The sequence below is a fragment of the Tiliqua scincoides genome, chromosome 4 (genome assembly GCF_035046505.1).
Source record: "Tiliqua scincoides isolate rTilSci1 chromosome 4, rTilSci1.hap2, whole genome shotgun sequence".
Lineage (NCBI taxonomy): Eukaryota > Metazoa > Chordata > Lepidosauria > Squamata > Scincidae > Tiliqua > Tiliqua scincoides.
In genome coordinates, this window is record NC_089824.1 from 71,426,231 (window position 1) to 71,452,130 (window position 25,900).

General features: G+C 44.4%; 2 protein-coding genes across 4 annotated transcripts in view; one reads left to right on the forward strand and one right to left on the reverse strand.

Annotated features, from left to right (window-relative positions):
• The window catches only part of SLC66A2 (solute carrier family 66 member 2), an 89,598-nt gene extending 71,253 nt beyond the window's left edge, over positions 1-18,345 (reverse strand). For 2 of the 3 annotated variants that reach the window (XM_066622944.1, XM_066622942.1), the window contains exons 1-2: positions 7,406-7,642; positions 3,922-4,261 (exon numbers count right to left, since the gene is read on the reverse strand). In XM_066622944.1, coding sequence (XP_066479041.1) covers positions 3,922-4,151 — 230 coding nt within the window. In that variant the 5' untranslated portion in view covers positions 4,152-4,261; positions 7,406-7,642. Of the gene's footprint in view, positions 1-3,921; positions 4,262-7,405; positions 7,643-18,229 lie in introns of those variants that run through there. The other variant, XM_066622943.1, reaches the window with a different exon arrangement.
• On the forward strand, positions 18,207-24,931 carry HSBP1L1 (heat shock factor binding protein 1 like 1). Its single transcript, XM_066622947.1, has 4 exons — positions 18,207-18,352; positions 20,694-20,760; positions 22,778-22,872; positions 23,833-24,931. The coding sequence occupies exons 1-4, from the start codon at positions 18,308-18,310 to the stop codon at positions 23,836-23,838; spliced, it is 213 nt and encodes a 70-aa protein (XP_066479044.1). The 5' UTR covers positions 18,207-18,307; the 3' UTR covers positions 23,839-24,931.
• The last annotated feature ends 969 nt before the right edge of the window (positions 24,932-25,900 follow it).

Consider the following 25,900-nt stretch of genomic DNA (forward strand, 5'->3'; position numbering starts at 1 on the left):
CACCCTGGCCCTTGAGGTATGGGGTGCCACAGGGTTCTATATTGTCCCCCATGTTGTTTAACATCTACATGAAACCGCTGGGAGAGGTCATCCGGGGATTTGGAGTTGGGTGCCATCAGTATGCTGATGACACTCAGTTCTGTCCCTTTCCACCTGACTCCAGGCTGGCTGTCTCTGTCCTGCAGCGTTGCCTGGAGGCAGTTGGGATCTGGATGAGGGTGAACAAGCTGAGATTAAATCCAGACAAGGCAGAGGTCCTCCTGGTGCAGAAATCCAAGATGCGGGTGCTGGACTATCGCTCTGCTCTGAATGGGGTTGCACTCCCCCTGAAAGAGCAGGCTCGCAGCTTGGGGGTTCTCCTGGGCTCACAGCTCCTCCTGGATATCCAGGTGTCGACTGTGGCCAGGGATGCCTTTGCCCAGCTTCGGTTGGTGCACCAGCTGCGGCCGTACCTGTCTCGGGCGGACCTGTCCACGGTGGTCCATGCCATAGTGACATCAAGATTAGATTATTGTAACGCGCTCTACGTGGGGCTGCCATTGAAGATGGTCCAGAAGCTACAACTAGTGCAGAATGCGGTGGCTTGGGTAGTTGCTGGGGGTCGGCAGTTTGATTCCATCACGCCACTACTCCGTCGGCTGCACTGGCTGCCCATTCGTTTCTGGGCTAAATTCAAGGCGCTGGTTATGACCTTTAAAGCCCTAAACGGCTTGGGACCAGCGTATGTGAGAGACCACCTTCTTCCGTATAATCCAGTCCGTTCTCCAAGGTCATCAGAAGGGACCCTGTTGGTTGTGCCGTCATTGAGAGTGGTGAAGGGAATGGTGGCCAGAAACAGGGCCTTTTCGGTGGTGGCACCTGCACTATGGAATTCCCTCCCCTTTGAATTGAGAGCAGCTTCCTCATTATTAACATTCCGGCAGGGCCTAAAGAATTTTTTATTTAGGAAAGCTTTTGAGGCACTATAAGGGCTATTTTTATAAATTTATAAATTATGTCTTTTACTGTGTGCTCTCAAACTGCTGCTATGTATTTTATCTTGTTTTAATTGTTTTTAAGTGTTTTGTATTTTTAATGTTTATCTGCTGCCTTGTATTTTAACTTGTTAGCCGCCTTGGGTGCCCTTGGGGAGAAAGGCAGAATACAAATCAAATCAAATCAATCAATCAATGTTTTCTGGTCCATTTTGCAAAGTCAACCAAGCTAGCACAAACATCTGCAGTTGTTCTCACACATTTAGCACTGGGGCCCACTTTTTAGAATGAGAAACTGTCAGGTCCCACCAGAAGTGATGTCATGTGACATCATCAAGCAGACATCAAGAAGTGACATCATCAAGCAGGACAATTTTTTGCAATCCTACACACACTTACCCAGGAGTAAGTTTCCTTTACTATCATTGTTAAAAGAATAAACATAGTAGTTTGTTAAAAGTACAGGTCTGTAACATTTCCCCAAATGCAGTCACATGCCATGGTAGCATCAAGTCTAATATATTAAAAATAAAATATTGAAATGAATGGGGACCCACCTGAAATTGTCTCATGACCCACCTAGTGGGTCCTGACCCACAGTTTGAGAAACACTGCTCTAGAGGCCTTGAACAGCCTCTATAGGCCTCCGAAAACCCTCCGGAGGTGTCAGAAGGACACTTAAGCACCCTTCCAAAGCTTCGGGAGCCTTTCTGAGGTCACACACTGCCTCTATGGGCCTCAGAAAGCCTCCAGGAGGTTCCGGTCACATCCAGGAGGTCCTCAGTGGGTCTTCCAGTCGTGGGTTCAGAACCTGCAGTGGGTCAAATCTGTGGATTCCAAATCTGCAGATAAAGAGGACACACTATACATTTCTTCTCCTACTGTTGTTTAAACTTGGAGGTTCAGTTGATGGTCAGATTGCTCTGTAGATGCTACTGCGAGGGGTTCCAATAGGAACCTTGGGGTTTAGAGTTCTCCTGCGGGGAGGCACATATCCAGGCAGGCTTGGTCTGTCTGGTCTTACAGCCTGGGCTGGTGGCAGCAGGTGCATTCTACCAGAGCTTTTCTCCATTCAGCTGCTTTTCTAAAAGGGAAAGCGGGGAGCAGGAAAGAGGTGAGCACACTAATTACAAGGTGCTACTTCCCTGGGTCCCTGTGTTCTCTTGGGAATTCCCTTTTGACTGCGACACTGACATACACAAATAATCCTAACCAGAACATCATATTAGAAGCCTAAGCTGACTGCCAGTGCAATCTAGGAGCAGGGCAGTACAGGATGGAAGAAGAGGAGATTCTATTGGGAGAGTGGGCAGACCAGATTTACCAAGGTCCAAAGGCTCACTCCTGATGTTATTTAAAGTAAATTGCAGAAAAACAGTGTATTGAAGAACATTCCTTGTCTACAGAATTCATAATAATCACAACTATAGCAATGTTACTAGCACAGGACAAAGCAGCACCCTTTTCTCTTCTTTCTGAATCAATGTGATTTGAACTTAGTCATAACTAGCACGGAAGCCTAATAACCATCACAATAGCTCTTTAGTGTGCAGAACCAACAAGCTGGCTTAACAGAGATATCCCTGAGCAATGGACACACTGGTTTGAAACACAGGGATAGGCACTGATCCCCTCCCCCATCTACCTATATAGCACTCCTGGGTGAATATATTACAAACATATTCTAAAAACACCCTTTTCACAGAACAGCTTCAATTAAATCCTAATGGATTATACATTTGAAGTATGTGACTAATGAGTTAATGTTTCAGACAGGTGTTTCAAACAACACCTAAAAAGCAAACAGCACCAAACTAGGAAGTCTTATAGCCAATTTCTTTCTAAAGGTCAAACCTAGGACTTACAGTTAAGCCTAATGTAATCAACAGAGGAGCAAATTCTCCAGTAACATTTGGCTTGTATCCAAGTTCCTGTTTTTGCATTACCCACAGAAGACAGACAACAATCCTACTTAAATAACCACCTACTCCATTACTCAAAGCCAGTATGCTGCAGCTGATAGTGTATTAGAGCTCTCAAAAAGCTCTTGTAAAGTGCTAATAACAATAACAATACCATTTCCTTTTAGGAGTGCTCCGCATGTTACAAAACTTCTAACAAATGCAGCACTTCTATATGGAAATTGGAATGACATTTGCATACAGATCATAATACTTGTCTGTACACCCACAGGATTTTCACTGCCAATGCGCTGCGCACACATTTCAAGAAGCCACAGTCCAGCATGAATGGCAGAACTCAGGATCCACATGGAAGTTTCCTATCTCTTTTGTGCAGGAATGTTCTGATATCTGAAGCTGTTCTTATTCCCTCCATATATTTTCATAATCACTAATTTAAAGTGTTGGATATATGTAGCAATACAGTGTACTTATACATATTCTTGCTACATTCTTGCTATGGTAGTCAGTTTAATTCTGCAACATGGTAAGGGTGCTATAGCAGATTTCAAATTCTTATATACCACTATCAGTCCAGACCTAACAGGATAAAACAAAATCAAGAAGCTGGAGAAATTTTTTTGAGCTCACATTTTGGCAAGTGATGGCCAGCAGTACAGTATACATATGCAGTTTCTCAATGTAGCATCCACAGCCTTCAACTAGGCAGACTCTGTATGACATTTCCATTTTAAAGAAGGCACAAGATTTAACCCCAACCCCTCTATCTGGGCTTGTCCAAAGCATCCTCTCCAAATGTAAATCAAGATTTGAAAGATGGCACACTAAGGAACCAAAGACAAAGAGCAGAAAACAACAGGAAGCCAAACTCAGCTCCCAAATTGCTTTCCCTCAATGGGTGTTTCACTCAGACTGAATTTGGCACCATGCTGAATCACAACATTTCACTCTAAGTAACTCCACATTACATTTCCACAAAATCAAGAACACAGAAAACATTTGTATTTTTAGAAGAGCCAACTTACCAGAAAAGTATCCTTAAAATGTTTGCAACTAATAATACTAAACACACATAGGTCGAAAAGCCCTCCGCATTCTGTGTCCTTTTAATATCTCTGTATTGTGGGATGTATGGCACCACACCTCCAAACACCATGGCTGCAGAGGCTCCCCAGGATACCAGCTGCTGTACTGGAGCCATTAGCCACTCCCAGGCATCTGCTTCCATGATGGGCAAAAGGAAGTCCCTTAGCATCAGGGCAGCTTCGGAAAAGGAAACTCCTTTTACTTCTTCCTCAGTCTTTGCTGTCCTTGTTCATATACAGTCAGTCTTCCCAGCACATGTGCATCATTCTTCATGCAATCCTAAAAAAAAAAAGAGAGAGAGAAACAAACTCACAGGGATAGCAAAGGTATGCATAGAAGTATGTGAGATCGAAACTAGAAATGGACTCACTAGCTACATCACAAATTAGTGAAATCATAAAGCACCAGGAAAAAAAGTGCACACTTGAGCCCACCTTCTAGTGCCATTTCTACTAGGAAGACACCCAAGTTTGGCACTTATGGAAGTGTGTTAGCTTAGCTTACTCCAGAATAAAGTCTTCCACTAAAGAATATCTACAAAATCTAGCTGTCCTCAAATGCGTTTCAATGCTCATGAAATAAATCACTCACATTCTTTATCTTACTGGCTCCAATTCAGCAGGATTCAAAACCATGCAGTATTCTTTCCCACATTACTCCATAAAAATATAGTAAATAAGCTGGCTGCCCAGGTTGTATACAGTGGCATATCCTGGGGGGGGGGGGGCTGTGGTGTCCTGGGTAGGAAAGAAGTAATGTCACCTGATGTCATTACATCATGTGACATCACTTCCAGGTAAGCACCAGGTGTGCACATGTGCTCACAGCGGGGGCTCAGGCAATATCACTCCAACCACTGCTGTGAGCACCGAGGTGGCAGGCACTCTGTTCTGGAACATCCAAATCACTTCAAGTGAAGGCATGCTTCACTTTCCAAACCATGCATAGTCTTTCCTAACTCCATCTTGGTTCCTTAGCTGACATTTCTGAGAGTTACAACTAAATTCTAACTAAATTCCTGTGTGGTGATATAGCTGCACCGGCATGGGCTCTACTGCATCCCATGGGGGAATTTTGGCTGCTGGGGGTTTTCTCCAGGTATGGGGACATTTGTCTCCTTGCCCCAAGTAAGCTCCATTGCAATGGGTCAACTCAGGCCTGTGCTGTGATTTCGCTGGCACAAGTTGATCCATGTTGGTAGACCAAGCCCAGGAAGGGAATAAGATACAGCATGCATCAGTGCCACCAATCTCACCCCCACCCTTGAGAGCATTTTGGCTGTTTTTTCTTCCAGGATCCAAAGCCATGCAGCCTGATCTTGCTTCACAGGAGGACATCTTACCCCAGTATACCCAGCATATTAAGGATAGGCCTATTTCTCTCTAACCCTCCTCCTCCCTGCTAAAACTCTCCATTCCCAGTGCATGTTTTAAACCTTCTGCTAATTTTCTTCTTCTGTTTCTTCAGGACATCTCTGGTGAAGGAAACTCAGCCCAGCCCTCTCCATTTTAATTTACCTTTTTCAGTTCACCTGTACCTGTCCAAACAGAGGTATTTACAAGTCTCCTTTCACCCACAACCACATATCTCTGCACAACTGACCTTACAACCAATGCCTTGTTTTTCTATATCACTTGATAAAATCTATCTGCTTTTGAAAAACACTATCTCGTGGTTACTGTTAGCCTACTTGGAGGTGCTTTGAAGTTGTACACTCCACTATCCAATCAACAATCCCCAAATAATCATACATTGCATTTTGATCTCTTGAGCATAACTGACCCCAATCTAGTTTAATTCTGGGCTGGGAAGACCCAGGCCCAAGACACATGCAGCAGTACACACATGTCAGTGTGCATGAGAGCAGTGTCGGCAACACTCAGTGGCCTATTGTACAGTGCAAACCTGTGCATGTCTACTCAGAAGTACCACTGTGTTCAATGGGGCGTACACCCAGCTAGGTGTGTATAGGTTTGCAGGTTGACTTATTTAAGTCAACAGCAGGACAAAGAAGACGGTACTTCATATAACAACGCACTTGATGTACACACAACTCCATTGATAACAGAACCAAAACTGCTTTGCACAAACTGTGGATCAACTGCCTGGGCTGTTGTAACTAACTCTGTTTAAACAGGAAGTCTTTGAGCTCTAGTGCTTTCTGAATCACCCAAAGGCCAATTCACACAATCATCTTCTCCAGGATGAAGATAACATGAGACAACATCATTCAACACACTGGCAGACTGTGAGCTGATGCATCTGAGGTGACCACACTTTTGATTCCCCCACCCAGTAAACATTACATCACGCCTGGCACGATTCATAAATACCACTCAGTAGGAGGAAAGCACCTAAGCAAAGTCAACTTGTGTTGACTCCCAACTAGAAGAAACTGCTGTGTGAAAAAATTAAAGTCTACTTAAGATCACAGGAGTGGGTAAGCAGGTGAATTATAATTAGGGCTATCATCTGATTATAGAAATATCAGTCCATTAATCACATTTGCATAGAGTGCAACAATGATTCTGATGCAAAATATTTTTTGTTTTTAAGATGATGCACCTCAGAAAAGGCTTTTCCTTCAGGGTGTGAGAGAAGGGGAAATGAGTTGTCTGAGATACCACTTCCTATTTGCAGTTTTTACAACTTTAAAAAAAAATCTGCTGCCCAATTAATCAGGGGCACTTTTTAAGGTAATTTAGTTGGTTCGGATCAATTTTTCTAAACAGCTAAACACTGCAGTCCTCATGAGAATGTGTTGATATATTTTGACAGCATAGGAATGGGTTGTCAAGTGAGAATGGAAGATGAATTTCAGGAAGGGGTGGAAGAATCAGAAGACTGCCAGGGGATTACAGTAAGAGTGCTCCTGACAAAAGTAGGTGGATGGATTAAAGAAACATTGTGTCTGTTAGAGTTGCAGAACAGAGGTTCAGATCAAGAAGCTGGATGGAGTTGTGGAGAGTCCACTTCTGGGACAGCCCTCCAGTGTTTCCATCTGCCCAACATGCCTGAGCAACTTTGCACTGCTGTGCAATGGAAGGGGTGAGACTTGCATGGCTGACCGACCCCATCAGGGAGACTCTGCCCGTGCAAACTCTCTGCGCTCCGGTTTTCCTAGGGACAGCCTTGAAGCTCTCCAAACAGGTCCAGAAAAGGGAGAGAACCACTTCTCCCAAAGCGACTGAGAGCCCTGCCCTTTGCACGCCTACTCAGAAGTAAGTCCCATCAGAGTCAACGGGCTAACTCCCAGGAAAGTGTGGCTGTTCGAGCTGCCTCTTGCACGGCAAAGCAACAGCTGCGGCTCTCCCGAGCAACTCTCCCAAACTACCCCCCTCCCCCACTGTGACGCAGGGGGAAGCCGACGCAGGGGAGGAATTCCAGGAGTCTGGAAGGCGACCTCCCACAGCGCCCGCTTACCTTGGCTCCAGGCTGCAGCCCCTTCTCAGCAAGGCTGCTGCGCTGCAGCTGCAAAGGGCCCCTTTGGAGGAAACCTGCACATCTCCGGCGCCTGCCCCGCTGCCGGAGGCGCCCCCGGATGCAGCTCCAGCTCCGCTGTGCCTGCTGCCCTCCTTTCCTGCGACAGCCGCGGAGCTTCCTTCGGTCTTCCCCAGCGACTGCTGACAAGAAGAGCAGCAGCATCCAGCGCTAAGAGAACCAGCCCTGCCTCTGTGACATCACCACGAGAACCAGAAGCGCCTCCGTCAATGGAACGAGCCGCCCACCTCCCGGCTCCGTCTCCTCTGGGTCCTACAAGGAGACTTTTCGCGGAGTCTGGTAAGACATGCATAGGGCTGGGCTCACAGGCTGCAATCCCAGCCACACTTTCCTGGGAATAAGCCCCATTGACTACAATGGGGCTTGCTTCTGAGTAGACATGCATAGGCTTGGGATCACAGGTTGCAATCCTAACCACACTTTCCTGGGAGTATACACCATTGACTACAATGGGGTTACTTCTGAGTAGGCATGCATAGGATTGCAGCCATCTTCAACCACTGTGCCATGGCAAATTGGTGTGCCACCAGTGGTCCACCTGTGGGCCACAGGAATTTGGGAGGTCATTTATTAGAAGGGCCAATGGGGGGGGGATGTGAGCCTCCCACTGCCAGCATGGTGTGTCTTGTCAATGGTCAAAAACCCAATGGTGTGCCTTGACAATTTCAGTGCCTTTTCAGTGTGCCATGAGATGAAAAAAGTTGATAATAGCAAGACTAAGGGCGCAATCCTATGCATGCCTACTCAGAAGTAAGTCCTCTTCTATTCAATGGTTCTTACTCCCAGGAAAGTGTGGATAGGATCACAGCCCTTCAGGGGGAAAAGGAGGCAGGCTCAGGTTACAGCAGTTCTCTGCCTTCTGTAGGGATGGGCATATTCCCATGCTCTTCACTCTGTTATGCAAAGATTGAAGGGTATCCTCATGCCAGCAAAGATATTAGAGTGAAGATGGATTTTAGAAAAATGAGGAATAAGAACCCTAATGTCTTGTCTCAGCACACTCAACATAGCAGCTTTTTGTAATATGGCAAAGGAAGAAGCAATTTTGACCTAAGGTGACCTTAGGGTCATTTTGGAGGAAAGGGGAGCTAATTAGCTTAAAGAGGGCATAATTTTCCAGGTGGAGCTTGGACTGGGAATCTGGCAGATCAACCTACTGGGCCATTGGCTGCAGCTCCCCATTAGGGTTACAATCCTATACGTTGTGGAGGGTGGTGGGTTTTTAGTGAGGATTCCATGGCTCCCCAGGGAGTGATGGCTCACAGTTTAGGACCCACTGCCATAAACTGTAGCTTGTTTAGCTTATGCCTAAATCTGGTACTGGGTACAGTCCACTCCCTCATGTGCAAGAAGTGTTATCCTCAGCTGGTTCATGTAGGAGTGTACATGTGCAGATGCCCCAAACACAGAGAAGTATAGAAAAAAATGTAAACAGTGTGGTCAAATGGTCATGAGAAGCTTAAATATGTAAAGTTCACACCAATCACTGCTGTTAGGAATTGTCAGTGTGCTTAGCTTATATATTAAAGCTTCAGGGACTGACTAGCCATCTATCATCCATCTATCTAGTTTACAAATATATATTTACATCCTATATTAATACAGTCTGATTACGGTTCAACAATGTTTTATGCCTTTCAATTTATGCCTTTCAATTATAAACTACTGTAATATGGCCATGAAGCCAGAGAAACCTTAGAGAGAAAAAGAAAACCTTTGTTCCATAAATAGTTTTTCTGTTAGCTTAAGTAACACCACGTACTTCACAGTTCTCAGAAGGTCATACATCTCATATGACACTCATCGTGCATCTTGTTGTAGCATAATTGCATTCATCTAAATCTGAATATAATGCATGTGCCTAAACTAGTGTTTGCAAGTCTACACTGTTTGCTTCCATTTCTCTTGGTTTCTCAAGGCATGGCTGACAGGGAAGAAATTTCCTGCTGGAAGTGAACATTCAATGAGTGGGCTGATGAATGGCAGAGTATCAAACCCAGACTCCCTTAGCAACAGCCTAAAGCCAGCTGTCTTCTCCAATCGATTTCAAAACCCGTTTCACAATCATACTCCATGCTACTGAGGCGTTGGGAGGACAAAATAGACATGATGTGGGAGAGGCACGTTGGATGTACCATTTATTTATTTATTTATTTCTAAACTTTAATACAGTCTCACAGGGCTCCAATTTTGTCTAGAGAAGATATACAGAACAACCTCTCCCTCTTAGCCCAATATAAATGACCTACCTGCAAGGCATTAGCCCTGCTAGAAAAAAATACAGGTACAATATATGGTGGGGGGGGTGGCAAATGGGGGTGGCTCCAGACATGAGCTGCATTGATTTGCCTCTTGCTCACTTGCAGCCCAATCCTAACCACACTTTCCTGGGAGTAAGACCCATTGACTCTAATGGGACTTACTTCTGAGTAGACATGCATAGGATTGGGCTGTTAAGCAGGAAGCATATCATCTGCCTTCTTATCAAGCTGCATCACACAGTTTTTATATACCCAGAAGTTGCTGGACACCTGGATTTATTTACTGGGACAAAGCGAACAAAGGAGCTTCTTCATTCATTTGTGCAGACCCTTTAAATAAAACCAGAAATTTTGCACTTTCAAGTTTGTGAAAACTGCACAAGGAGCACAGTAAAGAGCTTTTATTCCCCCCCAGCAAGCTGCAGCAGGGGCAGCAGCAGTGATGGACAGTTTCCCAGGTTGCACTGGAAGAGGGAGAGAAAGGGGAAATGTGGAGGGGAGAGCTAAGCTAGAACATTGGATTGTGGTGGAAGCAGAGGCTGACACATGATTGGGTAAAAGGAGGCAGCATTTGGCATGCCACCTTGGGAGGTTTGGGGCCAACCCTGAGTAAGTGCAATCCTATAAAGTCTACTCAGAAGTAAGTACCACTGAGTTCAATGAGACTTACTCCCAGGCAGTGCTTTTTTTGTAAATAAAAAGGTGCAGGAACTCACAACTTGTTAATCTTTTATTTATTTGTTTGTTTGTTTGTTTATTTATAAACCATTTTTTATTGGACAAATAAAATCTTTTTTATGTGCTTCCCCCCTAAACATGAACTTACTTCTGAGTAGACATGCATAGGATTGGACTGTCAATCTCCACATCCCCTTCCCCCTAGCTATTTTTTCTACACATGGGGAAAAATACTGTACAGGTGCACTTGTAGCATGTAGTATGTAGTGTGGCACTACTTTAAGGAGAGGAAGGAGTGAATGGATTCCGAAAAATGGCTTATATGAGTTCCATGTAATAAAATTACTCTAAGTAACTGTGGGAGTAAGAGCAAAAAAGGAATTCTTACACGAGAGGGGTCCTTAGGTGCACATAGAAACAGCTATGTTTGCAAACAAGCCATTAAATTTAATGGCTTGGTTTAATTCAGGTATCAGAATACTCTGTGTCTTTGGGAAGGCGCTTGGCATGCAAGTGTATGTTCTCTGCTGCCGTTTGCAAACAAGCCATTAAATTTAATGGCTTGGTTTAATTCAGGTATCAGAATACTCTGTGTCTTTGGGAAGGCGCTTAGCATGCAATTGTATGTTCTCTGCTGCCCTGAGCAGCTGCTGTGCATTGCTGGAGAGGAGCTGCAAATGCTGGCTGGCAGAGGGCATGCTTGTGGGGGAAGGATGAGGAGGATCTCTGGCAAGGCTGGACAGCACGTTGTACACACGTAGAATCCCTTTTCACCTGCCCTTAGCATGTGAAAATGGGTGCAGATATATATCTCTGCCAGGATCAAGAGCCCAATCCTAGGTATGTCTACTCTGCAGTAAGTCTCGTTCTAGTCAATGGAGCTTACTCCCAGGAAAGTGCCTAGGATTGCAGCCTAAGAGCCCAATCCTATGCATGTCTACTCAGAAGTCTACTTTAGTGAATGGGGCTTACTGTGGATAGGATGGCAGCCTCAGGGCCCAATCCTGTGCCTGTCTACTCAGAAGTCAGTCTCACTAGAGGCAGTGGGGCTTCCTCCCAGGAAAGTGTGGAGAGGACTGCAGCCTCAGAGCCAAAGCCTATGGCTGTCTACTTAGGTTGCAAGGCTATGACACTTTCCTGGGAGTAAGCCCCATTGAACACAATGGAACTTACTTCTGAGTAGACATGCTTGGACTGTCAGGCTGCAAGGCTATGCACCCTTTCCCAGGAGCAAGCCCCATTGAGCACAATGAGACATACTTCTGAGTAGACACGCCTAGGCGCATGCTGCAGATTGGCACGGGGGCTGCACCAGCCAGCTTCCTTCCCCTCCTCCTCCGCCAAGCCAGTACCTGGGTGTTCTGTGGGTGCCGCAGCCCGTCTCCCTGGCTGGCTGGTTGGCTGGCTGTCCGTCGTCCTCCTCAGCGTCAGTGCGTGTCCCCCAGCGCCCTCCACTGGCTTGGAAGCTGCGCTGGGAAGCAGAGCGCAGGGGGAAGGGAGGCAGGCTGGGCTCAGGCAAGAGCTTGGAGATGGAGGCAGGAGGGGGTCATTGTGCGATCAGGCAGGGGCCAGGCGCCCACCCACCCTGCACCCCCCAGCACTCACCCTGCACCCCCCAGCATTCACCCAGCAAATGCCTCTATTTTGCTCCCCCCCCACTGGAATGCCTCCAAAGGGGAGGGGCCCCTGCAAAAAGGTGCCGGAACTCCGTCCCCCTGCGTTCCATTAGAAAAAAAGCCCTGCTCCCAGGTAAGTGTGTATAGGATTGCAGCCCATCCTACGTTAGCCAAAACCTATTTTTTAAAATAGCAGTAAAAAAGAGAATTCTAAATTTTAGCAGGCAATTCAGCCAGATCCTTTGTATTAATTTCATGTTTATCTCACCCTACATTCAAAAAGCTCAGGACAACATGCCTGGTCCCACTCCCTATTTTATCTTCACAGCAACCCTGTATGGTTTGGTTAGTTAGGCTGAACAGCAACTGGTCCAAGGTCAGCTAGTGAACTTAATGGTTGAACAGGAAATGGAATCCAGGACTCCCCACTTTACTCTACCCATCATACCACACTGTCTGTGGAGTCTGAATATCAACAGAGCTAAATATTTGCTGTGCATGGTCTCTGGCAAGTTATTCTTTCCTCCCCTCAGTTTTCCATCTGCAAAATGGAAATACTGATGATTTATGATAAATCTAGAAGTACTGGGAAGATGAATGTCTTTATATAATAATCATTATATAATGATTATATAATCATTAAGCAGATGCACACAAGAAACTGTCAACAACATCCCTCTCTGTGATCTTTGCTGGGCTCTCCCTTGTGCTACTTTCATGGTTGGGGGCACCTTTAAGCCATAAAACCATAGTCACATTCTTTTTGCTACATAAACTGCTTTGTGAACTTTTTATGGTTGAAAATGGCATGTAAATAGTTTAATAATATGGCATGTAAATAGTTTAATAATACATCATAATAATCTACAATGTTTATCCTTTGAAAATAGGCAGGTATAGATATTCTAGGCAATAAATACTATCTGTGTTCATCTATAGATGTTTGTTTTTGTTTAACTAATTTTAACAAAATTATTTGTTGTTTGTTTGTTTGATGACCCCAAAAAAGTTCAGACTAATTTGACAATGTGCAGTGCTGATACGTGTTCTGCCAGTTGTTTTTTAATTTCTTCACCAAGTACAAGTCATCAGTGTGCTCAAGGGTGAGAAGGAACATTTGAAAGTGTGTGTCAACATTAATTATGGTTGCCAGGCACTCCTTATTTGAAGAGTTACATATTAAAGAATAACAGCTCCATAAATACTTATAATGATCTCCACTTTCAAACATTACAGCAAGGCTGCAAATCCCTGTGAAACTAGTTTGACAAGTCAAAGGGGTCTTTAGAGCTGTTATTCAGGGATAATAGTCCTCCTTTGACATATAGTAAATACTCTGAAACTGAGGAAAGTTTTAAAAAGTGGTTTGCTATACAGTTAAATATGTATTTTTCACATTTTAATACCACCCTTCCTCCAAGAGGCTCAGGGTGGCATACATAGGAACCTTCCCTCCTTTTGTCCTCACAACAACCCTGTGAGGTAAATGAGGCTGAGAGATAGTGACTGACCCAAGGTCACCGGGAAAGCTTCATGGCTAAGCAGGGACTGCCAAAGTCCAACTCCTAACCCATCCTAGTTAGAGACAGAAATAGATAGTTTGCTAGATCTCATCATCTAGGGGGAGGGGGATCATAATCATAGCAAGGGGAGACCAACTATCCTTTTTTCTCCCAGCATAGTCTAATTTGCTCACATGAACCAGTTCTATAGATTTCCACAGCAAAAAGGAGAGACTTTATCAAGCAGGAGAAGATTCAAGGCAGTGTGTACACCACCAGATCACCTGCTTTAACCTATCAGCAATATACGAGGCTGGCTGCCTAACAGGGTATGTACGCGTGCTTGAGTAGGAATGACTAGGAACTCTGACATTGTTCTAGCTCTAAATCCAGTTGATTGATATAATACTGGCAATAACAAATATGTTTCATGTGGAACATTGTTGTGGTTTCACCTCTCTCCTTCTATAAAAGCTTGCTGGATGGTCTGATCAAACAGCCTGAAGAAATTTTTCAGTGATGCTATAATGCCAGAAACTCTGCAAATCTAATCTCATGTATCCTCACAAGAGCACTGTAAGCCTGGTGTTCTCTTAGTCCCATTTTGCAGACTGAAGAATTGAGGGTCACCTAAAATGCATTCATCCAGCTGGAACTGTTGCAAAAAAACAAAACAAATCCTTACTCCTGCTCCCAATCCATGTGCAGGAAGTACAGGCTGAAATACTCTCCCTCATACATATGATTCAGCAAGTGTGGCATTAGCATTCCAAAATACGCCCCACATATGAATCATCAGCTTGAACAAAAGCTTTCCAGCAGCAAACCTAAGTGGATAATTATGTTTGAGTTGTTGCTGTGGCTGAGAGAATAACTCATCCAGTAAATCCATAACACACAGGCAAGACAGTTTTCAAGCAAATACTCTGTCCCCTGTACTGGATAACAGTGGCTTCCGATGGTGTGCACCAAATCCGTGTAGTGCTCAGTGCCTAAAAGGGTGGTGGGTGGGTGCAGCTACTCTGAAAACATCAGCCTCAGATCTGGTAGGCCTTCTGGTACAGCGCTCAAAGAAATTGCTCTGCACTTGTTCAGAGGCACTTCCTCTCTGTTCTTAATGCACAGGCTACAGCATTGACTCCTGGCATTAAAAACAGGTATCAGGACCACAAACGAAACCCTAACTCTATTCTCCAGACTGTCCTCTCCAAATCTTTAATATGACAGGTTAAGTATCCCTTATCTGGATTGCTTGGGACAGGAAGGTGTCTGGACTTTGGAATAATTGCATAAATATAATGAGAAATGCTTCCTCTTGTTCTTTTCACTGTTTGCTGGCCTCTTTGACATTTTTCAACAATGCATGTAATAGGTACACACCACAGAGCAGCGAACAGAACTTACAGCTTGTACCTGCACTGTATGTGGGAATGAGCACAAGACATAAGAACATAAGAACAGCCCCACTGGATCAGGCCATAGGCCCATCTAGTCCAGCTTCCTGTATCTCACAGCGGCCCACCAAATGCCCCAGGGAGCACACCAGATAACAAGAGACCTCATCCTGGTGCTCTCCCCTACATCTGGCATTCTGACTTAACCCATTCCTAAAATCAGGAGGTTGCGCATACACATCATGGCTTGTACCCCATAATGGATTTTTCCTCCAGAAACTCGTCCAATCCCCTTTTAAAGGCGTCTAGGCTAGACGCCAGCACCACATCCTGTGGCAAGGAGTTCCACAGACCGACCACGCGCTGAGTAAAGAAATATTTTCTTTTGTCTGTCCTAACCCGCCCAACACTCAATTTTAGTGGATGTCCCCTGGTTCTGGTATTATGTGAGAGTGTAAAGAGCATCTCCCTATCCACTCTGTCCATCCCCTGCATAATTTTGTATGTCTCAATCATGTCCCCCCTCAAGCGTTTCTTTTCTAGGCTGAAGAGGCCCAAACGCCGTAGCCTTTCCTCATAAGGAAGGTGCCCCAGCCCCGTAATCATCTTAGTCGCTCTCTTTTGCACCTTTTCCATTTCCACTATGTCTTTTTTGAGATGCGGCGACCAGAACTGGACACAATACTCCAGGTGTGGCCTTACCATCGATTTGTACAACGGCATTATAATACTAACCGTTTTGTTCTCAATACCCATCCTAATGATCCCAAGCATAGAATTGGCCTTCTTCACTGCCACCGCACATTGGGTCGACACTTTCATCGACCTGTCCACCACCACCCCAAGATCTCTCTCCTGATCTGTCACAGACAGCTCAGAACCCATCAGCCTATATCTAAAGTTTTGATTTTTTGCCCCAATGTGCATGACTTTACACTTACTGACATTGAAGCGCATCTGCCATTTTGCTGCCCATTCTGCCAGTCTGGAGAGATCCTTCTGGAGCTCCTCACAATCACTTCTGGTCTTTACCACTCGGAAAAGTTTGGTGTCGTCTGCAAACTTAGCCACTTCACTGCTCAACCCTGTCTCCAGGTCATTTATGAAGAGGTTGAAAAGCACCGGTCCCAGGACAGATCCTTGGGGCACACCGCTTTTCACCTCTCTCCATTGTGAAAATTGCCCATTGACACCCACTCTCTGCTTCCTGGCCTCCAACCAGTTCTCAATCCATGAGAGCACCTGTCCTCTAATTCCCTGACTGTGGAGTTTTTTCAGTAGCCTTTGGTGAGGGACCGTGTCAAACGCCTTCTGAAAGTCCAGATATATAATGTCCACGGGTTCTCCCGCATCCACATGCCTGTTGACCTTTTCAAAGAATTCTATAAGGTTCGTGAGGCAAGACTTACCCTTACAGAAGCCATGCTGACTCTCCCTCAGCAAGGCCTGTTCGTCTATGTGTTTTGAGATCCTATCTTTGATGAGGCATTCCACCATCTTACCCGGTATGGATGTTAGGCTGACCGGCCTATAGTTTCCCGGGTCCCCCCTCTTTCCCTTTTTAAAAATAGGCGTGACATTTGCTATCCTCCAATCTTCTGGCACTGTGGCCGTTTTGAGGGACAAGTTGCATACCTCAGTCAAGAGATCTGCAACTTCATTCTTCAATTCCTTAATAACCCTTGGGTGTATGCCATCAGGGCCTGGTGACTTATTGATCTTTAATTTATCAATGAGGTCTGAAACATCTTCTCTTTTAACCTCTATCTGACTTAACTCCTCGGTCAGGAGGGGCCGTTCGGGCAGCGGTATCTGCCCGAGGTCTTCTGCTGTGAAGACAGATGCAAAGAACTCATTTAATTTCTCTGCCATCTCTACGTCTCCTTTTATCTCCCCTTTCCCTCCCTCACCATCCAGAGGGCCAACCGCTTCTCTGGCGGGTTTCCTGCTTCTAACATATTTGAAGAAGCTTTTATTATTCCCCTTAATGTTGCTGGCCATGCGTTCCTCAAAGTCTCGCTTGGCCTCCCCTATCACCTTCTTACATTTCTTTTGCCACAGTTTATGTTCCTTTTTATTCTCTTCATTAGGGCAAGACTTCCATTTACGGAAGGAAGACCTTCTAGTGTTCACACTATAGAACAGCCATTTTTAACCACTGTGCCATGGCACACTGGTGTGCCATGGATGGTCTGCAGGTGTGCCATGGGAGTTTGGGGGAGGATCATTTGTTAATAGGGCCACTGGGGTATGTGAGCCCCTGCTGTCAGTGTGGTGTGCCTTGTCAATTGTCAAAAAATGATGGTGTGCCTTGACAGTGTGCTATGAGATGAAAAAGGTTGAAAATCACTGCTATAGAAAGTTTTTTTTAAAAAAGGCTTGGACAAAAATGTATGAATTTTGGAATAGTCCAGGTTTCAGGTGTCTGGATACGAGGCGATCTACCTGTACCACAAATGCGTGTGGTTGTTTGCTGTTCTGTGCTGGGCTGGCAGAGTGTGCCTACTACACAGACTATTTCAAGGATTTGTAATCTGCCTTTCCACTCAAAGAAGTTCTCAAGAACTCCTCTCAAGAGGGAGAACAATGTGTACAGTACTTAAAACCACCCTCACAGTGAGACATCCCAGAATAGTCCTGGAGAAGCTGGAGGTCAAAGCCTGGAAGGAGAGAAACTGCCCATGCAATCCTGTGCAGGACACATGAGAGGGGGTAAAGGGAAATTTGTATCCCCTGATATAATTCCTCTTAGAGGCCCTGATCCTGGGCATGCCCCCTGAGTAGAAAGCCCCATGGGATTCAAAAGGACTTGCCCCCAGGTAAGAGCCTACACAGAACCAAGAACATGCAGTGGGTGGGGAAGCAGGTGAGACAGAGCCTCCACACTGGAGTCCTTCGGAAAGCACTGCTGCCATGTGAGGTGCCCAAGCACCCACAACCCACACACGGAATGGGGAGGAAGGTGAGGCAGAGCCTCCCCACTGGAGTCCTCTAGAAAGCACCCCCAACCCATGTGCTCTGCACTTCCTCCCTCCCCACCCACTGCACATGGGTTGGGGGTGCTTGGGCACCTCACAGGGCAGCAGTGCTTTCCAAAGGACTCCGGTGGGGAGGCTCTGCCTCACCTGCCTCCCCACTCCGCACATGGGTTGTGGGTGCTTGGGCGCCTCACAGGGCAGCAGTGCTTTCCAAAGGGAGGCTTTGCCTCCCCAGCCACAGAACCGCCCTGCACAGGAGGGCAGGCCAAGCCAGCAGTCCCCGCCCCGAGGTGGGAAAGGCGAGCGCGGCTCCGTACCTTTGCCTTGGCGCCGCGGCAGGGCGGGAGGCGGAAGGGCCGGCAGCGAGGCGCGTCGCTGGAAGGGGCAGGAAGAGGATGGCGGACAACGACCCCCAGTGCGCGCGGGAGCTCTCGCAGTTTGTGAGTGCGGGCGGGCGGGCGGGCAGTCTTGGCAGCGGAGCCGCCTCGCGCCTGGACTTCCAGGCGGCGGCGAAGAGGCGTTCCAAGTCCTGGGAAGGGAGGAGGGGGCGCGACAGGTGGAGACTCGGGCGGGCAACTGAGCAGCGCGCCCTGGAGAAGCGATGAGTGTCCGGGGCTTCCGGGGGCTGCAAGGCGCCTGCTGGGGTGCTTGACAGGCGAAGGCTCCCCTCGCTTGGCGCTGCAGGCAGAGCTGCACCCTTGCAGAGCCCCTTCCATTCAGATATTTGAAACACTTATACGCCGCCTTTCCTGCAGCTCAGGGGGGCTTACAAAACTCCATGCACGAAACCTCGCATGAAATCAGAAACAGTTAAAACCTGGATCATTTAAAAGCAGCACAGCAGCACCCCACAGGTGCACGGTGACACGCGTCCTCTTTTTCCAGGACATGTCCTCTTTTCTAGAACTTAAATGTCTTCCTTTTCCCTGTGAGTGGACGCCTGCAGGCAGCACATAGCCTTCTTGTAGTTCATAAATTGGATGTAATATAGTTTTCAATTTAATATAGTCTTTCCATTAACCACATGAAATCAATATATGAGTTGTCCTACATTTTTCTTGACTGTCCTACATTTGGGGTGCCTTGTCCTCTGGTCACCCTGCATAGGTAGTTTTAAGGATCCCCCCCACCCATTAAATTACCATTACATATATTGGGATGCTACTGGAAATGCCACCATAAACTTCCATCTTTTCTCAGAATAACAAGGGCTGCAATCCTATCCAGTTTTCCAGTGCTGGTGTAGTTATGCTAGTGGGGTGTGCACTGCTTCCTGCAGTGAAGGGGCAGTCACTGGGGCCTCCTCAAGGTATGTGTTCCTTTACAACGGGGCTTTGTGGCTACACCAGAGCTGGAAAGTTGGATAGGATTGGGCCCAAGATCTCCTTCACTATATACAATAGTCAGTTTAACAACTATGGTCACTTCTTTATATAGCACCATCAATGCAGGGTGCCCTTTACACAGGCTGAAACAGAGCTGGCTCACAATTTCCCTGTGCCTGAGGCCACTTGCCAAATGCTGCTTCCTCCTTACCTGCTGATGTGCCTGTCTCTGCTCTTCCTACTTCAGGGAGTGGGGAAGAGAAGGAACCTTGATGGAGAATGGGTTAATGGTAAAATCAGTAAACCTGACCAGCAGGCTGGCCTTGAATAAAAGACTAGGTCCCTGCCCCAAGCACCTTACAATCAAGATACTGACATAAGGGAGAACAGAATGGTGACAGGTGGCAGTATATTGATCTTCATTTACATATACTGTACAGGAAAACATGGGAACTAAAGCTGCAATTTAATACACTCTTCCCTAGGAGTGATACCAATAGGACTTGCATCAAATTAGACATACATAAGTTTATGCTGTAAAGCATGTTGCTAAAGTCTTCATAGAAAAGGTGGGTTTTAGGAAGGAATTTGAAAGTAAGAGGCCACACACATTCTAGATGAGAGCAAGAGGGCACAGATGGTTAAGGAAGCTACTTCATATTACAATTTCTCAAGAGTGAATATGGGAAAAATACAGATAAACCACACAATTTCCAGCCTCCTGCAGAAGCTCCCTCCTTATACCCTGTAGTTGAATCAAAGCTTGACTCCAAAAGTATATATTCATTAATATGAAGAAAACATGGAAGCTTACTTCCAAGTAAACATGCATAGGACTGCACTGTAAAATAGCTTCTAACAGGTTTAACAGTACAGGTAAACTGTCAATTTCCTTTCTAGTGTACCAACTGCCTTGGGGGAGAAGTAAAACTAGAAAGGCATACTGTTCATCCCCCCTTTACTTTTTCAGTCTACTAACAGTGCAATCCTATCTGTGTCTACTCAGAAATCGCAGCATGGCCTTTCCCAGTTTGAAGAGACACTTGGCCAACAGTCTGAGGCAAAGAGGCAAAGAAGGAAGGCCCATAGCCAGGGAGACAGACCAGGGACACACTACACTTGCTCCCAGTGTGGAAGGGATTGTCACTCCCGAATTGGCCTTTTCAGCCACACTAGACACTGTGCCAGAACCACCATCCAGAGGGCGATACCATAGTCTTCCAAGACTGAAGGTTGCCAACAAGATCTACTCAGAAATAAGCCCCACTGAGTACAATAGAACTTTCCCCCAGGTAAATGTATATACAATTGCAGGGTAATACTATAAGTCACCTTGAGCACCTCTGGATGAATACTGGTTACTGTTTATAAATATTGTAAATCTCAGTAACAGTTTGTGCCATTTTATTCATCAGCATATAAATATTATTTACCAACAGTATTTTTGAATTTTCAGGCAGAAAATCTACTACAACAGTTGCAAGACAACTTTCAAACACTGACTGAAAAATTAACTCAAAGAAATATCCTTTTTAGTTCTGTTTAAATTCATACAAGTTCTGCAGACTAATTACATATGAAAACACAACCTATTTTTCTACACATTTAGTACTATTCCCTTTAGCTATACGCATAGCGATGCATTTGTTTAAACAGATTTTTATTATGTAGAATTCTAAAAGCTTTTATAACCAAAAGCATAACTTTTGAAAATTATAATCTGTACTTGGAAATATCAAGAGATTTTTTTTGTCCATGCAAAAGGAAGCCCAACATGATTATCTCTTATTAGTTGTGGTCAAAATGGGGGAAATGTTTGCTAGATGAACCATACATTCATGCTGTCCCATACGGTTAAAAGAGCATGTTGAAAAGCCTCTCAAAGCCAGTTTCTCAAATGGTAGCTTTTGAAAACTTTTCCAGTAATTACTAGCATGACCTTCTTGGGAGGAGACAGTGTGACCTAAGCTACCAAGGAGGGGTTAAGAATCCTAAACAAAATTCCTTTTGTGGATTTCCTTAAGGTTTAAATACCGCTACTCAAAGCATACTGTATGTTCAGTGTTTAACAGCAAAAATTAAACACAGACCAAAAACCCATTCAAGTGAAAACTTCATCTACTGCCTACCCCTTGACACCTCATTTTTTCCTTGAGTCATGAAGCATAGTATTCTTGCAGAATGCGATATTTTAGACACTGCCTACCTATTTGATGCAGCTAAACATTAAAAACTGTCTCTCTAGTAATTAAGTACTTGCATTGTCACTAGTACTTTCTCACTGCACTTCCTACTTTTTATGAGAATGCTATGCAGAATTCTTGCAGTTTGAGTGTAAAAGAAAAATACTTATTCTTATACCAGTATGTTCCATTGTTAAATTTAAAAACAAAGTACCTATTCTGAGTACCACACATTCTGAGGTCACCCTGACAACTCAGCACACATAAGCAAATCCCACTAATTTTGAACTGAATGTTTTCTTAATCAGAATATACAGTACATTTATACAGTACATTTATAGTTTGAGCCACATGCTGATAACATTTATAATCTACTTTATTTGAAGGTTGTACTTAACCTATTTTTTAGAAGAAAGCTAAGAATATTATAGCCAAGCTTATATCAAGGTGACTTTGGTATATAGTGATTATGTGCATTATTCACCTAAGTAGGAATCAATTTTAAAAATAGGTTAGATCTTCCTCTGCATCCTTTTATAATTGAGGTGGGACTGAAAAAATACTTGGAGAAGCTAAGAGATATTACTGCATTAAAATCCTTCTGTAATTACAAGGTATTGAACACAAGTCATTTAAATTAAGCTTGCTTTTGCACTGTGAACAAATTAACTTTTGTAATACAGGCATGCTCTGGTACCAGTACCCTCAGTGGATCTTTTCCGGAACCCTCCCCCCACAGTTAAGTGAAACTGCAGATACCAGGAAATGGCCCCCATCCTCTGGAGGAGAGTCTTACAGCAAAAAAAAGCTACTTCCAGTTTTATTTAAAAAAATGAAAGTGACATTTTTAATGCCTTATAAGGCCACTGAGGGCTTCCCCAAGCCTCTTAATGCCTTATAAAGCATTAAAAATGTTACTTCCAGCTTTTCCGTAAAACCAGAAGTAGCTTTTTTTGCTCTCAGTATGAGCCCGACAGAGGCCTGGGGGGGGGGGGGACGACATGCACAACCTCTGCTGGGCTCAAAAGACTCTGGAGGCTAGCAGACTCGATCTCCAGATACATGAAACCACAGATACGGGCCCCCATACTTTACCTTTTGTGTGATACACTTTTTTTTCAATGCACACAATTTTAACATGTTTACAAAAAAAAGTAAACTATTGCTGGTTCATACCTATAAGCATTCTAAAATAAAGTGGAGCATCTTCTCACAGCACAAACCAAACTTGACTGACCTGTCCTTCAGTTTCAAATCACTTTAAGCACTAGTCAATGTATGATGACAGAAGGGTCCCCCTATTTTTATGTTAGTATGGGAAATCTATAAAAAAATACAATAATCTTTAACTTTCTACTGGAAGAAATGGGTGAACGCATAGATGACCTTGAGAAGCATGTTACTGGACTAATGGTGGAAGCTGGGATAGAAAATGCTAGTGAAGAACTAATGGTAAGATTCTAACTCTATAAAGTAACTGTTAAATATAACTACCTCCAGAGGTGGTCATACTCTGGGATCATCAGTTTAGAAAAAACAATGGGTAGTACAGCTAACTAACACCGACCAGAAAAACTCAGTTCTTTCACAAGTATGTTTAGCAACTGAAGTGCTCAGGAGAATAGGAAGTGGAGAAAGTGACAGCAGGTATGAATGCACAGAAGTTTAGTTACAATACAAGCATAGGTGACTGAGTGCAAGACAGCAGTTACCTATGTGTAGCGAAGGAATTCATATTTGTGCACACATGTCATGCAAGGAGAGTAGGGGATTATCTGCAATACTCTGCATACTTACCCAGGATTAAACCCCACTGAACAGAGTAGCGTATATTCTGAGTAAACATACATAAGACTGTGCTGCAAGCAGACTGCAGAATGATCTAGCAGTGGTTCCCAAACTTACCTGGATCATGATGCTCCCACAGCCCCTTCCTAGCTCAGCCAGGCACCATCATCTTGGATCTCGCAAGATCCAAAAAGACAGCATCCAAGTCTCCCAAGATTTCACAAGATCCAAGATGGCAGTGCCCAAATCTCATGAGATCCAAGATGGTGGCACACAGGAGACCAGGTAGGAGAGGCTACCAGGGACACCCTGTGAGTGTGCTGTGACACCCTCTAAGGCATCTCAATGCACACTTTAGGAACCCCTAGTCTAGCAGATGTCCTATGTGCATAAACAATGAAAGGAGATGCTTGGTTAACATAAGTACTTGTTTTGGTTCCATATTTTCCTAGTGTTTACCTATAGAATACACTTTAGGAAAAATGATTCTATTTGTTCAGTATATGCAGTCCTTCCAGATTAATGAAAATGCAAAAGTTGAATGCAATTTACATGTTGAATGATTTTTATTGTTTTGTTATCCTAATTAAACTCATCACCTCTCTAATTCTCATTTTTGTACAGCACTGAAGGCATCATGGTGGCAAAAATTATGCTACTTGGAAGCATGGAAGCTATGAACAGGGTCTATAAGTCCACAAGATTTTAAAGTATATTTTTGAACCTGTTTAACTGATAAGTGAATAAACACTCCCTTGTTCTACCACCATGGCTATAATGAAAAGAAAAAGTCATGCAAAACATGCCAACTCACTAGAGTTAATTATTGCTTTAATGAAAAATAAGCTGAAATAACACAGCTTTGCTTTGAGACCTGATTAATACAAACACTGAATTCCACTGTAATATGAAAGCTTACACACTTTGTTAAGGTGCTGAGTTTCCACAGAATTTTATCCATGGATTATGTTTTTCCCTGGTACAATATGCATGAATAAATGTTATGAGCACCAAGTAAAATGAGAGAAAGCATAACTCCATATTAAGAATTAGGAAACACTTTGCACTTCCCCTATGGTTTCCACATTGGTAAATAAACTCCCTGTACTCCTGTTCTGTGTACTGAACCCTATTCATGGTATCCCAGTGGTGCAATGTAGCAATCATGAGTTGAAGCAATGAAACTCAGAGATCAGATGTCAGCTTGAGTGCTAAGGGCCAGACCTGCTTTTACTGAGGCTGCCCAAGCTTTTTGTTATTCTCATCAAACAATTTACACACAGGCTTGAGATGCTCTCAGCCACTGATAACAAGAAGCTGTTCCCAGGCAGAAACTTATTCCTTGCCCTTAGGTCTTATCTAAAGCTATGACTCATCTTAAGTCTTCTCAGAAAGAAAGGTTTTCAAGGTTTTCCTTGAGTTGAGAGTAAAGGAGAGAAAGGGAAAGAAAAAAGGAGGGGAAAGGGGTGGGGGGTTTTCCCACCCAACAAAGGTAGTCATGGTTCAAGGAAAGCACAAAGATCCAGCGCTTCTACATTTCTAAACTGCTATATCAAACCTACAGTGCAATTCTTCAGATAATTTGTGGCAGGGACCAGCCAGGGCTATGGTGATTACATTTCTCAGGGAATGAATGATGTCAAACAGTGCAGCTAGCAAATGAACATGTATACAAGCTCATATTACGAGGGTCGCCCAGAAAGTAATGCACCACATTTTTTTTCTTCAACAATTATTTATTGAACACAATGAAACTTACACACAAGAAAGAATGATGCTTCTTCTACACTCCCTATTTTTCCACGTAATCTCCGTCCAGTTCTATGGCCTTCCTCCAGCGAGACACAAGGGCATGTATGCTGTCAGTACCACTCCTTGTTCTGGTCACGAAGCCATTTCTGCACTGTGCGAATCACCTCTTCATCATCCTCAAAATGTCTTCCGCGAATGGCATCCTTTAATGGCCCAAACAAGTGGAAGTCTGAGGGAGCTAGGTCAGGGCTGTAGGGTGGATGGGGTAACACAGTCCAACCCTGTTTAGTGATGTGTTCCGAAGTCCTCAAACATGTGTGAGGCCGAGCGTTATCATGTTGAATCAAACATTCACCTGGGTTGTTATGGCGCCGAAGTCGCTGGAAGCGCTTCTTGAGTTTGGTTAATGTCTTCACATAAGCTTCAGAATTAATGGTGCTGCCTCTTGGCATCACATCAATGAGTATGACATCAATTCAATGACGACACGCTGCTTGTAACGTACATCACTTACAGACGCCATTTCGAAACACTGCTGCAGCTACGCTATCTGTCTGAAGAAACCAAAAATTTGTGTGCACACTCCTGAAAATTCAAATAATGTATATCTAAAGTTTCGCATTCGTACCATTACTGTAGGCTGAGAAAAAAAATGTGGTGCATTACTTTCTGGGCGACCCTCGTAATTTATAACCACCTTTGATTATGTTAATACGGAAACTTAAGACCACATAAAAATACATTTTGTAGTTTGAAATGTACATATGAGAAAAAACAGACATTTCAGAGGTAGACCAGCAACTAACCTACTTTTTTTCCTATAAAACTACAGTCTTACCACCCATACCCAAAGTAAAAACAAGCAAACAAAAATCAAACATATATAGACCTGTTGGTTTCTTGACTGAAAAAGTGGTCCTGGGGCAAAGTTTTGTATCCC